Source organism: Oncorhynchus clarkii, chromosome 10 (assembly GCF_045791955.1).
Source record: "Oncorhynchus clarkii lewisi isolate Uvic-CL-2024 chromosome 10, UVic_Ocla_1.0, whole genome shotgun sequence".
In the NCBI taxonomy this organism is placed as follows: domain Eukaryota; kingdom Metazoa; phylum Chordata; class Actinopteri; order Salmoniformes; family Salmonidae; genus Oncorhynchus; species Oncorhynchus clarkii.
Genome location: NC_092156.1, coordinates 9,024,262 through 9,043,838, shown reverse-complemented (window position 1 = coordinate 9,043,838; position 19,577 = coordinate 9,024,262). Strand labels below are relative to the sequence as shown.

Here is a 19,577-nt window from a genome sequence, read left to right as displayed (position 1 = left end):
GAGTGTGATAGAGGCCCATCTTTGTTTTCCTGTATTTGACTGTCAACTGTAGACGACACACCTCAAGTACTGCAGCTCCCCAGGAACATTCTAGACATTTGGAGGTGTTCAGCAGGGCTCAATTCGATCCGTGAAGAGCTGCGCTACGAGCATGATAGAAATGTAAAAGCAGTGTTCCAGCGCGTTATAAAATGCTGGACTTCAGCTATACGGATTGAATCGAGCCCTAAGGCTGCTTGTAGCTCAGCTGGTAGCTCACTGTGGAATAACAGGAGCCAATTTATGGTTGTGGCAGAGACAGACACCAAGATCATATTTCCCGCACAACAAAACCCATTTTTCTGCGACTGCACTGCAATAGCATAGCACATGCAATCTTTATTGCACTACATTTTTTATTTTATCTTACATAGTATTGTTTTTATTCCTTTCTTTTTTTTACATTGACATTTTAGTCATTTAGCAGACGCTCTTATCCAGAGCGACTTACAGGAGCAATTCGTCGGGTTAAGTGCCTTGCTCAAGGGCACATCGATAAGATTTTTCACCTAGTCGCCTCAAGAGATTCGAACAAGCGACCTGTTACTGGCCCAAAGCTCTCTGTCTTTGCATTTCAAGATCACTGATCAACCTACTATAAAACCCTGCAAAGTCCTGTCACAACGTCTGTAATAGATACCAATAACAGTCAGAGAACCCACGTGTGCTTGTCTACTGCAGAGGTCTCCACTCAAACGAAGATCACATTCTTGAGGAAATGGACGCCCTGCTCAAAACAAATCAGATGGATAGGCCTGGAGGAGTAGGTCTGCTTGCCATTATAAATATATAAATGTTCCTTCTTTCCGATACTTAAATAAAAAATAATTATGTCCATGACATGTCTCCGTCAATTCTGGACACGTCCTTCCGTTCGACAGTCTTGCAACCAATGGCGGTGTTAGGAGTCAAGACCCCGTCAGCAGCCCTTCAGCGTTGCAGCGCTGGAAGAGAAGAGAGAGATGGACACATCAGGGACCTTTTAATCCAAATCAGAGGACGTTCTTGCTGTATCTGGCCGTAAGAAAGCACATTCAATAGCCATAAAAAAATAGCCTTTAAAAAAAAATCCAAGCACAGACATTATTGAAAAAGGCGATCCTATGGTACCTGGCAGGACGGCCATTCATCCAAATACTAAAATGTGCATTGAATATGGACTGTAGGTCATTAGTCAGCCAACAACACAAGGTTTTTGAGGGGACTCCAGTGAACTCGGGAATTAACCTTGTACTCCTTTGAGTAAACGGTACATTGTTCACGCTACAATGGCTTTACGTGCAGACTCGAGAACACATGTATATCACAATGAGGGATCTCTACCTGAGTTGTCCTGTACGGATGTCTCAGCCTAGCAAGTATCTGACAGTGGCAAACCAAGATAGACATCACAAATGAGTCATCGTGTTCGGTCATAAACGGTTCAGCAGTTTGCTGGTCTGCCGTGCATTTAACTCAACGGAATATTCAAATGTCCTTGAGATTCAAGCCAGATAACCTAGACTGCTGCCGAGTGGATTGTTTTATTTAAGTAAGGTTGTGTATGCCTCTCCTTTAACATACATATATATAGGTTGTCTTTTAATTTTGTATTTCACACCAAAAACGTTACTTCACAGTACCATTTCATTTACAAAATCACTGCTTTCAATCCACTGACTGACAGCACTTTAGCAATGGTTCTTTTTCCATTATAGCCTATGAAGTCAATGATCTGCCATGCAGGACCTCTGTACCAGAACGGTGTCAGTCATGCTGTTCTCTCGGCTGCCGCACGGTAAGCGGTACCGATGCGTCAAGTCTGGAACCAACAGGACCCTGAACATCTTCTACCTCCAAGTCATAAGACTGGTTGTGTACATATTTACCTCCATTAACTCGTACCCCTGCACATCGACTCAGTACTGGTACGCCGTGTATATAGCCAGGTTACCATTACATTGTGTATATTATTATTACGTCTCTCTCTGCATTGTTGGGAAGGGCCCGTAAGTATGTCTTTCACTGTTGTTCCACACCTGTTGTTTACGAAGCATGTGACATATAAAAGTTGATTTGTTCTGTGTGACCTAGCTATTAAATTATTGCCTAGTCAGACAATTATTACTGTAAGGCCTATCAGCCCGTTGGAACAGTAGTAATGGTCTGACCAGGTGATAGATAGGTCCTATATCTGTTTGCAGGTAAGAAACTCTGTTCAATAAAAGGAATGATTTTGCGCAACATTTTTCTACCATATTCCCCCTTTTCCTCCCATTATCATTCATATAACAGCCCCCGGTGACAGACAAGGGCCTTGACTGGCTAACAGCCCCAGGTGACACCTAGGGCCTTGACTGGCTAACAGCCCCAGGTGACAGACAGGGGCCTTGTCTGGCTAACAGCCCCAGGTGACAGACAGGGGCCTTGACTGGCTAACAGCCCCAGGTGACAGACAGGGGCCTTGTCTGGCTAACAGCCCCAGGTGACAGACAGGGGCCTTGTCTGGCTAACAGCCCCAGGTGACAGACAGGGGCCTTGTCTGGCTAACAGCCCCAGGTGACAGACAGGGGCCTTGTCTGGCAAATGTGTTTTCATACAGGTCTGCTATTTAATAAAAGCCCCACAAAATGTTGTAGTAAAATCGCAGCTAATGTAAAGACCACAAGCTCCATTTTAAAAGGCGTGGTCATTGTCAACTTAAAAGGCCCCTTGTCAACATAAAAGGCCCATTGTCAACATAAAAGGCCCCTTGTCAACTTAAAAGGCCCCTTGTCAACTTAAAAGGCCCCTTGTCAACTTAAAAGGCCCCTTGTCAACTTAAAAGGCCCATTGTCAACATAAAAGGCCCATTGTCAACTTAAAAGGCCCCTTGTCAACATAAAAGGCCCCTTGTCAACATAAAAGGCCCCTTGTCAACTTAAAAGGCCCCTTGTCAACTTAAAAGGCCCATTGTCAACATAAAAGGCCCATTGTCAACATAAAAGGCCCATTGTCAACTTAAAAGGCCCCTTGTCAACTTAAAAGGCCCCTTGTCAACTTAAAAGGCCCCTTGTCAACTTAAAAGGCCCCTTGTCAACTTAAAAGGCCCCTTGTCAACTTAAAAGGCCCCTTGTCAACATAAAAGGCCCATTGTCAACATAAAAGGCCCATTGTCAACATAAAAGGCCCATTGTCAACATAAAAGGCTCATTGTCAACATAAAAGGCCCATTGTCAACATAAAAGGCCCCTTGTCAACTTAAAAGGCCCCTTGTCAACATAAAAGGCCCAGTGTCAACTTAAAAGGCCCATTGTCAACTTAAAAGGCCCATTGTCAACTTAAAAGGCCCATTGTCAACTTAAAAGGCCCCTTGTCAACATAAAAGGCCCATTGTCAACTTAAAAGGCTCCTTGTCAACATAAAAGGCCCCTTGTCAACATAAAAGGCCCCTTGTCAACATAAAAGGCCCCTTGTCAACTTAAAAGGCCCCTTGTCAACTTAAAAGGCCCCGCGCACTTGGTGCAAAAGAGACAATAGAAGTATCTCGAATTCCAAATGACCATCAATGTCTTTATAACAGCTTGTTTCAAGGTGAAACTGAAGACTTATAAACGTCATTGGATTTGTAGATGTTAATGGAAGTAGGAGCACTAAAATGACGACAACTTAGGGCAGATTCTTTAAAGTTTACATTTTATTTATATACTTTTTAAAAAACAGCAGAAAACATTTACACAAGTGTTCATCAAATGTTACTTTTCAACGTGTTTTTTTTTGTGTCTCCTATACAGCATTCTCTGATCTGCAAACAGATGATAGAGGTCAGAAAGAAACAGAGCCAACTGTCATAACCATACTTGTCTCTGCTTGTAACCATGGTCAGGTCAGTGTGTGCTACCAAGCAAGAGGCCTCTGATCTCTACCTGTTCGGGCCAAAAGGGCAAAAGTGAGGCAATGTTAGTCTTTACTGTATGTACGTTTCATATTTAGTCAGAGTGGCTAGTAACATATTTAGGAAATGTAGTTCATCATTTTTGTGATGAAGTGGTCAAATCTGAAGTGAACCCATAATTACAGAACAGATCATCTTCACCCCCCCCTCCCCTCCCCTCCCCCTTTTCAGGCAGGATAGGTCATCTTTCTTCACAACCCCCCCCCCCCCCCCCCTTCAGCCAGAATAGGTCATCTCCCCCCCCCCCCCCCCTACAGCCAGCAGGAGAGGTTCTTTCCATTCCCCCCCACCCCCCCTTTCAGCCAGGATGGGTCATATCCCCCCCCCCCCCAGCCAGGATAGGTCATCTTTCTTCACAACCCCCCCCCCCCCCCTTCAGCCAGAATAGGTCATCTCCCCCCCCCCCCCCCCCCCCCTACAGCCAGCAGGAGAGGTTATTTCCATTCCCCCCCACCCCCCCTTTCAGCCAGGATGATTCAATTTCCCACAACCCCCCCCCCCCCCCCCCTCAGCCAGCAGGAGAGGTCACCTTTCCTCATCCCGCCCTCCCCTCAGTCACACTAAAGAAAACCCTTTAACATGAATCATCATGAAAGCTCTAAATAATTTGATACAGATTGTACTGTACATAATATATAAAATCAAGATTCACAGTCATACGAGATTAGCCAAGCAGTGAAGGAAGTGATAGAAGATAAAGTTCAGACGCACCAAATAAAAATCCACACACATTTCCCACTTCAAATTAGGGTCAAGTGGGTCTAACAACGGAAACTGAGAAATCACTGTAAAACGTAATAAATCAACAAGATATGGCAAACCCATAGTAAAAGTTTAACACAATTGGCAAAAAAATATAGTCACTCCCATGTAACGTGCTACCATATCACATCGGTCTATGTGAGGAGTAACTAAAATGGCTTCCCACGGCCAAAGCTAGTCGACTCAATATCATTGGAATGGGAAGCTTTCGCTGCATCAACTAAATGTTTGTTGAAAATGTCCCGATGCAGACAATTCATTAAATCAGTGATTTTAAAACAACTGGGCATCATTTTATGTATGAAAAACCAAGGCGCTAGCTAGGAAGATTAGAGAAGTAGGAATAGAACAGTCTTGGATAACTCAGTAGAGCATTAGGTAGACAGGACACAGTCAGATAGAAGAACAGAGACTGGGGGAGTGTGGAGGCCAAGAAGAGAGTCAAGGGAACTAGAGTATGTAGTAGCACTGTAGAAATATGGGTGGGGGTGGGGGGGGGGGGCACTGTATCAATAGCCATCTCTATTTTGAGAGGGGATGAGGAGCAGCACACCATCCTCCTCTCCTCACCACCCCGGCTCACCTGTCTGGCTTAAAGGTTCCTCACCACCCCGGCTCACCTGTCTGGCTTAAAGGCTCCTCACCACCCCGGCTCACCTGTCTGGCTTAAAGGTTCCTCACCACCCCGGCTCACCTGTCTGGCTTAAAGGTTCCTCACCACCCCGGCTCACCTGTCTGGCTTAAAGGCTCCTCACCACCCCCGGCTCACCTGTCTGGCTTAAAGGCTCCTCACCACCCCGGCTCACCTGTCTGGCTTAAAGGCTCCTCACTACCAAGGCTCACCTGTCTGGCTTAAAGGTTCCTCACCACCCCGGCTCACCTGTCTGGCTTAAAGGCTCCTAGCTACCAAGGCTCACCTGTCTGGCTTAAAGGCTCCTCACCACCCCGGCTCACCTGTCTGGCTTAAAGGCTCCTCACCACCCCGGCTCACCTGTCTGGCTTAAAGGCTCCTAGCTACCAAGGCTCACCTGTCTGGCTTAAAGGCTCCTCACCACCCCGGCTCACCTGTCTGGCTTAAAGGTTCCTCACCACCCCGGCTCGCATGTCTGGCTTAAAGGTTCCTCACCACCCCGGCTCACCTGTCTGGCTTAAAGGTTCCTCACCACCCCGGCTCACCTGTCTGGCTTAAAGGTTCCTCACCACCCCGGCTCACCTGTCTGGCTTAAAGGCTCCTCACCACCCCGGCTCACCTGTCTGGCTTAAAGGTTCCTCACCACCCCGGCTCGCCTGTCTGGCTTAAAGGCTCCTCACCACCCTGGCTCACCTGTCTGGCTTAAAGGTTCCTCACCACCCCGGCTCACCTGTATGGCTTAAAGGCTCCTCACCACCCCGGCTCACCTGTCTGGCTTAAAGGCTCCTTACTACCAAGGCTCAACTGTCTGGAAAGTCCTGGCAGGCAGCACCCACAGCCAGGCAGCTCCCACAGCCAGGCAGCTCCCACAGCCAGGCAGCTCCCACAGCCAGGCAGCTCCCACAGCCAGGCAGCTCCCACAGCCAGGCAGCTATGACTATGTCCGAGGTACAGCAGATACATGAGCCCCTATTCCTGCTCTCTCTTCAAATCCACTTCCTGGTCACATCACAGCTACAGCATGTCTTCCACCCGTACAGATGCATAATATCTACTCCTGCTCAGATCCTGTATCTTTCCATTCACAGTATCTGACACTGAACCGTTTGTTGCATAGACTGAAAGAAATACCCTTTTGTCTCTAAGATTTTGACAATTGGCAGCGGAACTCGATCGATCAACCTATGAACCCGCGGTGTTAAAACATGACGTAAGTTTCTTTGCACAAAGAGTGACATTTAAAGGCTTCAATTTAAGAAGTAAAAGGCGAATATTCCAAATCACTGACCAGTGAATAAAAATGTTCCTAAAATATACAATTACCAGATTTCCACCAGGTTGGAAAAGGTGATCCTTGATAAAGTAAAAATACACTGCCATCCTTATTTACCCAGCAAGGTTCATAACCCCATACCATCCAGTCCCTTTTCAAGCGTACAAAAACAACAAAAAAAAGATTACTGGTTGTGTTCTGGCCTGAAATATTTAGTTTCTTTCTCCCTGGAAGGTGAGGGGGCCCTGTAGGTGACGAGCAGGGGAGAGATGCAGGGGGGGGGGACGAAAGCGGGTGCCATTTTTGCCTACCTTTCCTTTTCCCCCAAAGCACACCACCTCACGTCTCGAATTGTGTAAGCAAGGCGCGAACCTCGGGAGTGAGCTGCTTGGCAGCCTTGGCGGCCTCTGTGATGGCTTTACGGTACAAGCCCTTTCTCTTCTTGTCGAAGCGTGACTGGAAGCTTTCTAGAAAAGGGGCGACCTGTGCAAGAGCCAGGAAGGAGGTGGTGGGTGAACCGAACCAGGCGACACGGGCCTCCTGCCTGACTAAGAGCCCATTATCTTTACGACTGATCTGGATGCCTAAGACGCGGGCTGGCCACCAGGGAAAGCCATATATTTTGGCCCAAACAATGTCCCCTACGCAAATGGTCCTGCCCTCCAGAGAGACACACTTAGACACATTTTTAGAAAACACTTTCTGAGATTTACAGGGCTTTTTCTCTTCCGTAGGGGCAGGCGACGGGTCAGCGACTGCTGAGGACGTGCCGGGGACAGGGGGCGAGGGGCGACCGGGAGGGGGAAAGTTAAAGCTCTCCGTAGAGCTACACTCTGAGTCTGAGGACTTTAAGTCGTCTGCACTATCAACGCTGCACATAGAGGTATTAGAGGAGTCCGGCTGGCCGGGGTTAAGGTTCATGAAAACGACAAGGTTGCCAGCCTTGCTGCCACGCGTCTCCCGCCTCTCCTCCTGCCCCCCCTGCTCCTCCGGCTCCGCCTTGGGGTCACCGTGCTCCGTGGCTGTGGGGGGCTCCACTTGGGGCTGAGGACAAACCTCAGGTTCTGGCCCGTTATCTGGGCCCTGGCTTTCAGCAGCAGCGGCCTGGCCTGTGGAGCAGGAGGAGGAGGAGGAGGAGGAGCATGTGGCGGTGCAGCGGGGCGCGTCTGGCTTTGGAGGGGACAAACAGCCACTTCCCGGCACTTTCTCCAGGCAAGGCGGTTTACATGTAGAAGAGTCGTTCTCTTCATTACGGTACCTTTGGGGCTTGATGCGCATCCTGGGTGGCAGAGGGGTGGCGCTGCTTGGTCCCACCCCGCTGATCTGCTGCAGCCGCCTGGGTGGCAGAGGGGTGGCGCTGCTTGGTCCCACCCCGCTGATCTGCTGCAACCGCCGAGTGAAGTGGACCTTCTGGTGGGCGTGAGCCTCCTGCAGGGCGGCTGCCCTCGTCATCGTCTTGGCGTTGCCACTGCTGTCAGTGACTACCGTAGTCTCCCTCTGCCTCTTCTGGGCCTTGGCCAGTTTTAGCACCTCGCGGGCCTTGGAGTGATCAACATTTTTGCTCTGCAGCACTTTCTTGGCATTGAGCTGGACTCTGGAGCCGCTGTTCACCGGCGGTGATGATGTTGTGGTGGAGGTCGCCCTCAGAACCCTGTTCCCTCCAGCTCCGCCCTTCACCTGGCCCAGAGAGGAGGAAGAAGAGGAGACCTGCCGTTTGGTCACCTCAGCAGCACGGCTCTTCTCCTCTGAGCGGGGGTCGTTGCGCGGCCGCTTGCTGACAGCGCTGTCGTTGCGTCTCCGCTTGGCATCCTCGCTCCTAGAGTCCGACACGGGGCCTCTGCGTGGCTCCCTCTTGTCCACTGTCGTGACAGCGCCCTTGCACTTGTCACAGAGCACCTGACGGGGCCGCAACTTGATGGCGTTCATGATGGAGGTGGGCTCCTCGCGGTACAGCCTGCGCTTGGGCCGCCTGATCTTGCGGGGAGGCGGCTGAGGTATCGACTGGTTGTAGGTGTCCCTGATGAACAAAGGGGGAGGGTAAGGGGCGCCTTCCTGAAACAGTGGGGGAGGTTTTGAAGTCCATGGGTTAGGCTGGGGGTCAGGGTTCGGTTCGGGCACTGTGGCGACTTGGCCATCAGGGTTTTCCTGGACTGGCTTTTCCACATTCTCGGTCTCTGGCTGGTGTTGTTCCATCTTTAGCTGCATAGATTCAGGTTTATCCTTGTATTCTCTCTCCGGGAACAGAGTGATTGGAATTCCATAGGGTCCAAACCTGAGAATAGAAAGTTGAGAGGATTTAGAAACTGTGGATAACTCATCCACAACAACAACAACAAAATAACTCATATCATTCATTGGCTTTGTTTGTTTTGAGTGTTTCTTGTATTTCTGACATTTCATGCTAATTCAAGACATTTCTAATAATTTCAGGCCTACATAGGTACATTTAGTACATACATCTAAAGCCATTAAATCCTGAACATGCAAGGAGTAAAGTTTCAGACATAAAAAGAGTGCTGTGAAGAACAGCGGCACACTAAATGTGTGTTGCATGAGATCAAAGGAGTTCCCACAGACAAACACAAAACCACCGTAGGTAACTACAAGGCCCTGAAAACACAGCAGGAAACTAAGCTTTGTTTACAATATTAATGCTAAACTTCCCTCCAACTTTATTCATTAAAAATAGAAAGTGAGTCAGTAACAATGAAGTCTTAAAATCACTTAAATATAACTCCATGTAATCTACGTAATCCCCGAAAGTAGTTATTTATCATGAGAAGACCATAAACAATAGCTAGTAATGTTGCACACTCCAAGAAAGGTTAAAATCTCACCTTTCTGGTCAAAATAGTTATACATGGCTGAGGTGTAGTCACTTTTGAGGACACAGTGCAAATATGATAAAAATCTGAAATATTTTATACGCCGCATTTCCTAGTCAACAAAACTGGATGAATAAGGCTTGAAATGACTTATATGCTTTCTAAATATAGTATAATAAAATTATAAAACCACTAACTTGAAGAATTTACCTTCCTTATAACAGTAAAATACATATTTGTATGTTTAGCGGTAGAGAAAATGTGTTTATTCTTGAAAGGTCCCTCTTGATCAAAACATCTGTTCCCCATCGCTGTGAACATCTCACAGAGCACTAGCTTGGCTTCCTGAACTCGTTTGGAACCTGCCTTTCATCTCATATAAATGGATCTCTGAATGTGCTATAGTGATAAAAGCACAAAGGATTGTAGGCACGATGGGTCATATCCTACCTCTTAGTGGGTCTGTACTGAACTACCCTTCCTCCCCTTTGGAGAATCAATCAAATGTATTTATAAAGCCCTTTTTACATCAGACGATGTCACAAAGTGCCTATACAGAAACCCTGCCTAAAACCCCAAACAGCAAGCAATGCAGATGTAGAAGCATGTAGAAAGGCAGGAACCTAGGTAGAAGAGGCTCTGGGGGGTGGCCAGAGAGGAACCAGGCTCTGGGGGGTGGCCAGTCCTCTTCTGGCTGTGCCGGGTGGAGATCTATACTCTTCCTTAAAGAGATTGAATGGGATCTTAAGCATTTACAAATTCATAACATATTGTACAAATTGGAATTTGTAACATACAAATTTCAGGATTTTTATTAGATTTTTGCAGTATGTAACATATATACGAAATGGATGACGTTGTACAAAATTGAGCACAATTTTTCAGGGGCCGTTTTGGTTTGTGAGCTACTTTCAAAACTACTGGCTGAAATTACAAAAAGCTCAAAACACTCAAAACAAATTGTCCAATACCAACCCATTTCCTTATGCCATGTCTAGAGGTCGACCGATTATGATTTTTAAAACGCCGATACCGATTATTGGAGGACCAAAAAAGCCGATACCGACTAATCGGCCGATTTAATTTGATTTTATTTGTAATAATGACAATTACAACAATACTGAATGAACACTTATTTTAACTTAATATAATACATCAATAAAATCAATTTAGCCTCAAGTAGATAATGAAACATGTTCAATTTGGTTTAAATAATGCAAAAACAAAGTGTTGGAGAAGAAAGTAAAAGTGCAATATGTGCCATGTAAGAAAACTAACGTTTCAGTTCCTTGCTCAGAACATGAGAACATATGAAAGCTGGTGGTTCCTTTTAACATGAGTCTTCAATATTCCCAGGTAAGAAGTTTTAGGTTGTAGTTATTATAGGAATTATAGGACTATTTCTCTCTATACCATTTGTATTTCATATACCTTTGACTATTGGATGTTCTTTTTGGCACTACAGTATTGCCAGTGTAACAGTATAGCTTCCGTCCCTCTCCTCGCTCCTCCCTGGGCTCGAACCAGCAACACAACGACAACAGCCACCATCGAAGCAGCGTTACCCATGCAGAGCAAGGGGAACAACTACTAGAAGGCTCAGAGCGAGTGACGTTTGAAATGCTATTAGCGCACGCTAACTAGCCAGCCATTTCACTTCGGTCACACAAGCCTCATCTCTGGAGTTGATAGGTTTGAAGTCATAAACAGCGCAATGCTTGACGCACAACGAAGAGCTGCTGGCAAAACGCACGAAAGTGCTGTTTGAATTAATATTTACGCGCCTGCTTCTGCCTACCACCGCTCAGTCAGATACTTAGATACTTGTATGCTCAGTCAGACATGCTAGATAATATCTAGTAATATCATCAACCATGTGTAGTTAACTAGTGATTATGATTGATTGTTATAAGATAAGTTTAATGCTAGCTAGCAACTTACCTTGGCTTACTGCATTCGCGTAACAGGCAGTCAGTCTCCTTGTGGAGTGCAACGAGAGAGAGGCAGGTCGTTATTGCGTTGGACTAGTTAACTGTAAGGTTGCAAGATTAAATCCCCCGAGCTGACATGGTGAAAATCGGTCTTTCTGCCCCTGAACGAGGCAGTTAACCCACCGTTCCTCGGCCGTCATTGAAAATAAGAATGTGTTCTTAACTGACTTGCCTAGTTAAATAAATAAAATTTTTTTTTTAAACAAAAATAAAAGAAAATTGAAGAAAATTGGCAAATCAGTGCCCAAAAATACAGATTTCCAATTGTTATGAAAACTTGAAATCGGCCCTAATTAATCGGCCATTCCAATTAATCGGCCGACCTCTAATCATGTCTACATGAGCATCTTGTAAATTAATGCAACGCGACGGCAAAACACGACTATACAAATGGGAGAGTAAACGTATGCCGAGAAGTGTTGCTTTTCAATGCACTTGCCATTCATGGGTGAGGGCAACTTCAGTAACGGATGCAGTCACAGCAACCACTAATTATAATGATATGATTTAGGCCAAGGAGAATGTCATTTCTCTAATTTGAAGAGAGATTGTGCATTGTTTACATAGGCGAGGAGACGGTATGAAACAACACCAGCCAAGATTCAAGTTGAGGATGGAGGATCAGGGCTGAAAATATTTTTTTCCCCAGCAGAGCAGAGATAATGGCCCATGGTGTTTTAGCTAACACCAGATGACTAGGAATAAAACATCACAGCACTGGGTCAAGGTGTGGAACAGTCTGCACAGGATAGATAGAGAATATTCTCTAATAGAATAGGGGAAAAGGATTCCTCAGAAGTCACCTTGACGAGGCCTGGACTGCACTGAGCCATCATGGAAACTGAAAATGTAACTGGACAATGTGGTAGGCTACGGCCTTTTTCAGAGCATAACATTAAACGTGGAGGGTTGGGATGCTTGTACATAATTACTGCACTGAAGGCTACATACAAACATTCAATCTCTCTAAACCAGAAGGATGTGTCAAGTTGAAACTAATTGCTTCCCTGGCAGTTACATAAAGCAAGTACATCCATCCTTGCATTAATCTGGCCATGAGCCCATCCGTTCCTACTTAAAAACATCCTTGAAACCGCCGAAAGATGCAGATTCCTCGGTGACAGCCGACACGAAGTGTAAAATTGCACAAGGATTAGGAAGACTGATCACAACTAATGAAACAGCCATGAACAGGGGAACATGCCAGTTCCTTGCCACTGCCTTTGCTTTCCATCACAGCAGCCTCCTTATCAACCAACACCTTTCATTGTCACGCAACCACCATCTTCTCTTTCCTTATCAAGGGATGCTAGACAAAAAGATGGCTTGGTCAAGAAACAGATTCTACCCCTAGATCTGAAAAAGGATTATTTGGATAGTATAGGGCTGGGAATGGCCAGGGACCTCACGATATTATCACCATACGTAGGGGCCGATACGATTTGTGTTGTGATTCTCACCATTCTATATGTGTTGTGATTCTCACCATTCTATATGTATTGTGATTCTCACCATTCTATATGTATTGTGATTCTCACCATTCTATATGTATTGTGATTCTCACCATTCTATATGTATTGTGATTCTCACCATTCTATATGTATTGTGATTCTCACCATTCTATATGTATTGTGATTCTCACCATTCTATATGTATTGTGATTCTCACCATTCTATATGTATTGTGATTCTCACCATTCTATATGTATTGTGATTCTCACCATTCTATATGTATTGTGATTTTCACCATTCTGTGTATTGTGATTCTCACCATTCTATGTGTTGTGATTCTCATCATTCTATGTGTTGTGATTCTCACCATTCTATATGTATTGTGATTCTCACCATTCTATATGTGTTGTGATTCTCACCATTCTATATGTATTGTGATTCTCACCATTCTATATGTATTGTGATTCTCACCATTCTATATGCATTGTGATACTCACCATTCTATATGTGTTGTGATTCTCACCATTCTATATGTATTGTGATTCTCCCCATTCTATACGTGTTGTGATTCTCACCATTCTATATGTGTTGTGATTCTCACCATTCTATATGTATTGTGATTCTCACCATTCTATACGTGTTGTGATTCTCACCATTCTCTGTGTATTGCGATCTGATGTTTCAAACATATTGCTCACTATATATTTGCTGCTGAGAAAATTAGTTTTGATCAGTAATTGAAATAAAAGTACTGAAAATATGTTGGCTTTAAAAAGATGGAGAACAAGCTATAGGATGAAATATACTTGGGTTTTGGCGCAGGTACAGCCGACTAGCACTAGTTAGGGAAAGGGAGGTACCTAGTCAGTTGTACAACTGAATGCATCTTCCACAATTAACTCAACTCCTCTGAATCAGAGAGGTGCGAGGGGCTGCCCTTAATCGACATTCACGTCTTCGGCGCCTGGGGAACAGTGTGTTTACCTGCCTTGCTCAGGGGCAGAACGACAGATTTTTACCTTATCAGCTCAGGGATTCGATCCAGCAACCTTTCAGTTACTGGCCCAATGCTGTAACCACTAGGCTACCTGCTGGTTACTGGTCCAACACTCTAACCACTAGGCTACCTGCTGGTTACTGGTCCAACACTCTAACCACTAGGCTACCTGCTGGTTACTGGTCCAACACTCTAACCACTAGGCTACCTGCTGGTTACTGACCCAATGCTCTAACCACTAGGCTACCTGCTGGTTACTGGCCCAACACTAACCACTAGGCTACCTGCTAGTTACTAGTCCAACACTCTAACCACTAGGCTACCTGCTAGTTACTAGTCCAACACTCTAACCACTAGGCTACCTGCTGGTTACTGACCCAACGCTCTAAACACTAGGCTACCTGCTGGTTACTGGCCCAACAATAATATCGCGATATGTAACTATCGATCCCCCCCCCATCACTATTGGATAGGTACATGCAATATATCATAGTGTCATGATAGGTGGGTGGAATTTCCACCATCATTCGAAATACAGATTTTTGTCTGATGTTTCAGATAAGTGTTTAAGTAGAATATGGAATGTTCCAGGGCCCGGTTTCACAAAATGCATCTTATGGCTGTTCATCGTTAGAACCATTGATGATTCTAACGATGAACTTTGCCTTAAGATGCTTTTGGGGAACCGGGCCTAGGTCTGTAGTTCAAACCGACAGTCGTTTGAGCACACATCCAATGGAGAAAACAACGCCACATGATCTGTAGAGAAAGACCGATAATCGGCCAAGCCGATATATCGAGCCGATATTGGCCTTTTCTAGTCTATCGGGCCTTCTCTTGGTAGGCGGCAGGTAGCCTAGTGCTTAAGAGTGTTGGGCCAGTAACCGAAAGGTTGCTGGGTCGAATCCCTGAGCTGACATGGTAAAAATCTGTCGTTCTGCCCCTGAGCAAGGCAGTTAACCCACTGTTCCCGGTAGGCACCATTTTCGGCAATGGGCCATTAGCTATTTACTGGTGTGTTGATTTGACCAACAGGCAACTGTATCCGTAAACTGACATTTGACAGTCGGATTAGATCATTGTCATAATAGCGAAAGAAGCAAGTGTTTTAAAATACCTAAATATAAGTTGGCAATGGGTTTAGCTAGCTAAAAATCTTCCTGCATGTTTATGGACCAAGAAATCTGTAGAGGGAAAAGGGGGATACCTGGTCAGTTGTACAACTGAATGAAAGGGGGGATACCTGGTCAGTTGTACAACTGAATGAAAGGGGGATACCTGGTCAGTTGTACAACCTGGTCAGTTGTACAACTGAATGAAAGGGGGGATACCTGGTCAGTTGTCCAACTGAATGAAAGGGGGATACCTAGTCAGTTGTACAACTGAATGAAAGGGGGATACCTGGTCAGTTGTACAACTGAATGAAAGGGGGATACCTGGTCAGTTGTACAACTGAATGACTTCAACTGAAATGTGTCTTCCGTCCATTCTCACTTCTCAGATATGAGTCCTTCGAACAGACCTTGCATCGTCACGTGATATTTTTTCCCTAGCCTCGCTCTCGTTAGATATTATGCACATTATGACTTTGTAGCAAATGTCATCGCCATTGAGATAGTTCTCATAGTAGCAGTAAACAGCACCAAGTGATATGAGCGATGGAGGGATGTGAAAGGAAGTGGAGTCACAGCCTAACTCTATCCAATCGTAGCAGTAGAATCAAGTTACAACCCGCCCAATTCTTGGCAGATAGCGGAACTAGCCAATTGAGTTGTTTCATCCTAGTAGCAGAGCTGTTTAGAGATGAATCATGACATCTGAAACAAACAAAAAAAATCCTGATCACGGAAAATTACCAAAGTAATACTAGTTTCATAAGCATCCATGATACCAAATCATTAAGTTACATTGGACCCATTTGGATTGAAGAGATGTTATTTAATATAGTCAATCTAAAAGCAGTGCCTATATGATGTCCTTCCATACAGGCTTGACATGGAGTGATGCTTCTATGTAAACGTTGTTGACCAGTAGAAGTCCCACATGGAAGGAATACAGAATGTCATCTGTAGCACCTTAGACACTGGTCATCCCAAACAAGCTCAAATACTCCCGTTGAATATGCATTCACCTGTATTGTGAGTAAGCCGTTGCCATCTTAATTTACCCAGTTTATCAAAAGATTTGCCATTCAAATAAAATTATCACCGATGGGTTGTAATGCAATTCGATTGTTTTATCAAAATCACATTTTTTGTTAGATGTTTTAAATGAATGTATACATGGCTGTCTCTGGGAAATTTTGTAATCAACATTTTTACATTTAATGATATTGAATATCAGTCTAAAATATTGTCAATTGGTCTCCTTGACCCTCGAAAATCGGTATCGGCCCTAATCTATATAGGTCGTTCTCTAATGACCTATGTTATGGAACACACTCTGGCCAATCACAGGCACAAGGCCTGCACTCAGGGGACTTTTGGAAAACAAAAGCCATAAACCGATTCCTTAAACTAGAGAGGAAAATGCGAAACAAGAGGTTTAACTCTCACCAAAATCTATCCAAAATAAGCCCAATGAGTTTCTATGTTGCCTGCCTTCCCCTCTTTAGGACAACGACTCCTATTGTTAAGGCGGAGACATAATCATCTTGTCATTATATACAGATCTCTGCTTAGACTCAATAATAAGGATTTTTTTTTAACGTATTTTGTTTGTAGAGGGTGCTGATTATCTACAGTGTTGTAAGATTGGAAAAGGAAACCCTGAGGTTTTGGTGGCCTCCATCTTGTCATTGCAATGAACTGACCATTGTCTTTGAGATGACTACTGCTCAGGATCTTATCATAGCAATTTAAACTAATGTGGCTTCCCAAGTTATAGCATATATTATTCCATGTATTGATAGACTATATTAATAGCCTTGGTCTACACGATATAACACCAGAAATGAACATATCCTGATATTATACTCTGAAATGATATGAAGATATCCTGAAATTATATGAAGATATCAATTCTGGGTATACTATCAGGATATCTTCATATCATTTCAGGATATAATATCAGGATATCTTCATAGCATATCAGGATATGAAGATATCCTGATATTATACCCTGAAATGATATGAAGATATCCTGATATGATATGAAGATATCCTGAAATGATATGAAGATATCCTGAAATGATATGAAGATATCCTGAAATGATATGAAGATATCCTGAAATGATATGAAGATATCCTGATATTATATTAAAGAACAACTCCACAAAGAGCCGCTTGTGAAGGGAAACACCACAAAGTGTTGATTTCCTCTGATAGTTTAGTAAAGTGTGTGAGTGCAGATGGCACCTTTTCTTAACCAAATAAGGATCATTTACATAGGCCCCAGGCAAAAATAAGAAAGTTTAACGATGACCCTAAATATAGATCTGCAGCTGATAAGTGAGAGAGAGAAGTGTGTGGGGGGAGGAAAGGTGTTGATGAGGCGGGTGATAAATTACAAAGAGGAAAATAAGACAGACACCGAGGGAGGGGGGGGGGGGTAAAGTAGCATAGTTCTACTCTACCGACTGCACCATTCTCCAATGCTGCTTTTCGACTGTAACCCCAGTGTTACACTAGTGTATACACCCTTATGATATACTAGGGGCATTGTTTACATAGCTGGGGCTGACAGTGAGGACTGGTGAAAAGCAGAATCAACAACCTCTGAATAATAAAAAAGTGTTGCTTTGTGCGAAGGTGTTAAAGGTTCACGGTTAGCCATTGTTATGTAAAATGACAGCTGAAAAGTACCAGTGGCCTGGCTTTGGCCCCAAGTGAGAGCAGGGCTGCCGGAGCCATGGCCCATTGAGGCACGGGTGCCGGCTCACGTAATTGTAAACAGAAAAGTCTCTGGGCCTTTTGGGTAAAACACGTGGGTAAATCCTGTATGGAAATGCATCATAAGACTGTCCTTACACTATAGACTGTTCATGTGATCCTCCTCTCCAGTTGACCTCTGATATAACTGGACTTTGTAAATAAAACCAAGATGAGTTTTGTAAACTGAAAAGACTAAAAACCGAAAGCACAGCCCAGATAATTGAGGATAAGAGCAGTTACTCTCTGTATTTTTGTGACTTGGTTGTCAACCTATAGAGGTCGCATGGTAGCTTGACCCCACGCCCTGTGGCAAGAGTAGAAAACTGTGTCTGTTAAGGTTAGGAAGATGGGACGTGGGTTTGCAAAGCACAAGTTAGGAATGTAGACACACCACATATTTCAGGAGTGTACATTGTATGCACCATGGATGTCAGTAGTAAACAAAACAGAGTGATATGATTCCAGGTGTAGACCTAAACTTAAGAACAGAAAAGTGACAGGAAGTGACATAGCTAGAAAAACATGACTGAAGAGACATTTCTGAGAAGGATCATAATATACCTTTTAGATAGGTCCATCAGAACCCCGGAGAAGATTTTCTTGCCTAACTGAAAGGACACCACCAGCGCGTCGTCGATTATGTGATCCAGAGATACTCGAACCTCAGACCCAGGTATCAGGTTGTGCACAGACTCAGGCTGTAGCTCCTCAGTTTCAGCACCAGACACAGGGGGAGAGGGTTTCGATACTGGATCGCTTTCATTGAAATTCGTTTCGAACCTCTGTGGTGAGCACGAGTCTCCAAGTTCTGCCGAGGAGGGTACCTGGTCCACTGGCATTAGAGGAACCTCGGGTCTCGGAATGTTCTGGGTTGTTATGCTCGAAAAGTCACACATGTAACCAGCCTCCATGGGTGTCCCAAGGACTGTTTCCCTCTCTAGAATTGGTAGAAAGTCGACGTGGTCTATGGACTGGGGACGTTCAAGCGAAGCAGCTTCTGAGGAGTCGTCATTCTTGTACTCGGAGACAGAAGGAAATTCATCTGCGGGTTCGTGATCCAGTTCAGCCTCGTGAGACGGTTTAATTAAAGCTCTATAGTCACACTCGATATTAGTAGGTTGGGTTAATTCTGGGTTCTTATCGTAATCTATAATGGGTTCTGCTGGTTCTGCTAACGACAGCCCAGCCTCCGTAGCCACAGGTTGCGCAGGGAACGAATGCAAAAAGACCACCGATGGCTGTGAATCGGAGATGGGGCTATTCTGAAGGCAGGCGTAGGGCTCGTGCTTACTGACCTCGTTTGCAGGTTCAACATTCGGCGAAAAAAACTGTTTCAAACGTTCCGCTCGCGACATGGTGTATTTGGAACCAAAGTCCTCGAGAGCATGGTTCTCCGTTTTTTCTACACCGACCCCAAGACAGCCTGCCTCGATCTGTTCATCCTCTGCACTAGCAGCGAGGGCTTTTCCCGCTGCTTCTAGGTCTGGCCTGCTCACCAGCTCCATTTGGACCTGGTTGCATTCCTGAACTGCATCCCCATCCTTGAGTTGGTGAACATGGTCCATTACTGGTGCGTACTCCTGCGTCGCATCGAAGTCGATTTTGGCCTCCGGCACCGGTTCCGGTTCGAAATCACCACTGTTCCCCGCTGTTGTTGTTGATGCCGCAGCAGCTCCTGGCTCCGCAGCCACGGCCGCCATTTTCTTTCCGCTTTGCTTCTACGGTCAGGTCCTCTCCCTGTGATAGCGATAGAGCCCGCCTACTTGAAACCAAAGACCACTTGGGATTGGCCAGCAAACTACAAAGTTGTAGTTGACTGGTCA

General features: G+C 45.0%; 1 protein-coding gene across 1 annotated transcript; it reads right to left on the bottom strand.

Moving 5' to 3' along the window:
- Positions 1-391: 391 nt before the first annotated feature.
- LOC139417981 (PWWP domain-containing protein 2A-like) lies at positions 392-19,462 on the bottom strand. The gene is made up of 3 exons (XM_071167029.1): positions 18,316-19,462; positions 6,930-8,890; positions 392-983 (listed from the first exon to the last, which is right to left on the bottom strand). Exons 1-2 carry the CDS (start codon positions 19,452-19,454, stop codon positions 6,958-6,960), a joined length of 3,072 nt encoding a protein of 1,023 aa, XP_071023130.1. The 5' UTR covers positions 19,455-19,462; the 3' UTR covers positions 392-983; positions 6,930-6,957.
- Between the last annotated feature and the right edge of the window lie 115 nt (positions 19,463-19,577).

Coding starts and splice junctions, on each gene's coding strand:
- LOC139417981 (XM_071167029.1), bottom strand. CDS start 19,454: ATGGCGGCCGTGGCTGCGGAGCCAGGAGCTGCTGCGGCATCAACAACA. Junction 8,891..18,315: donor CTGATGGACCTATCTAAAAG/GTATATTATGAT, acceptor TTCTATTCTCAG/GTTTGGACCCTATGGAATTC.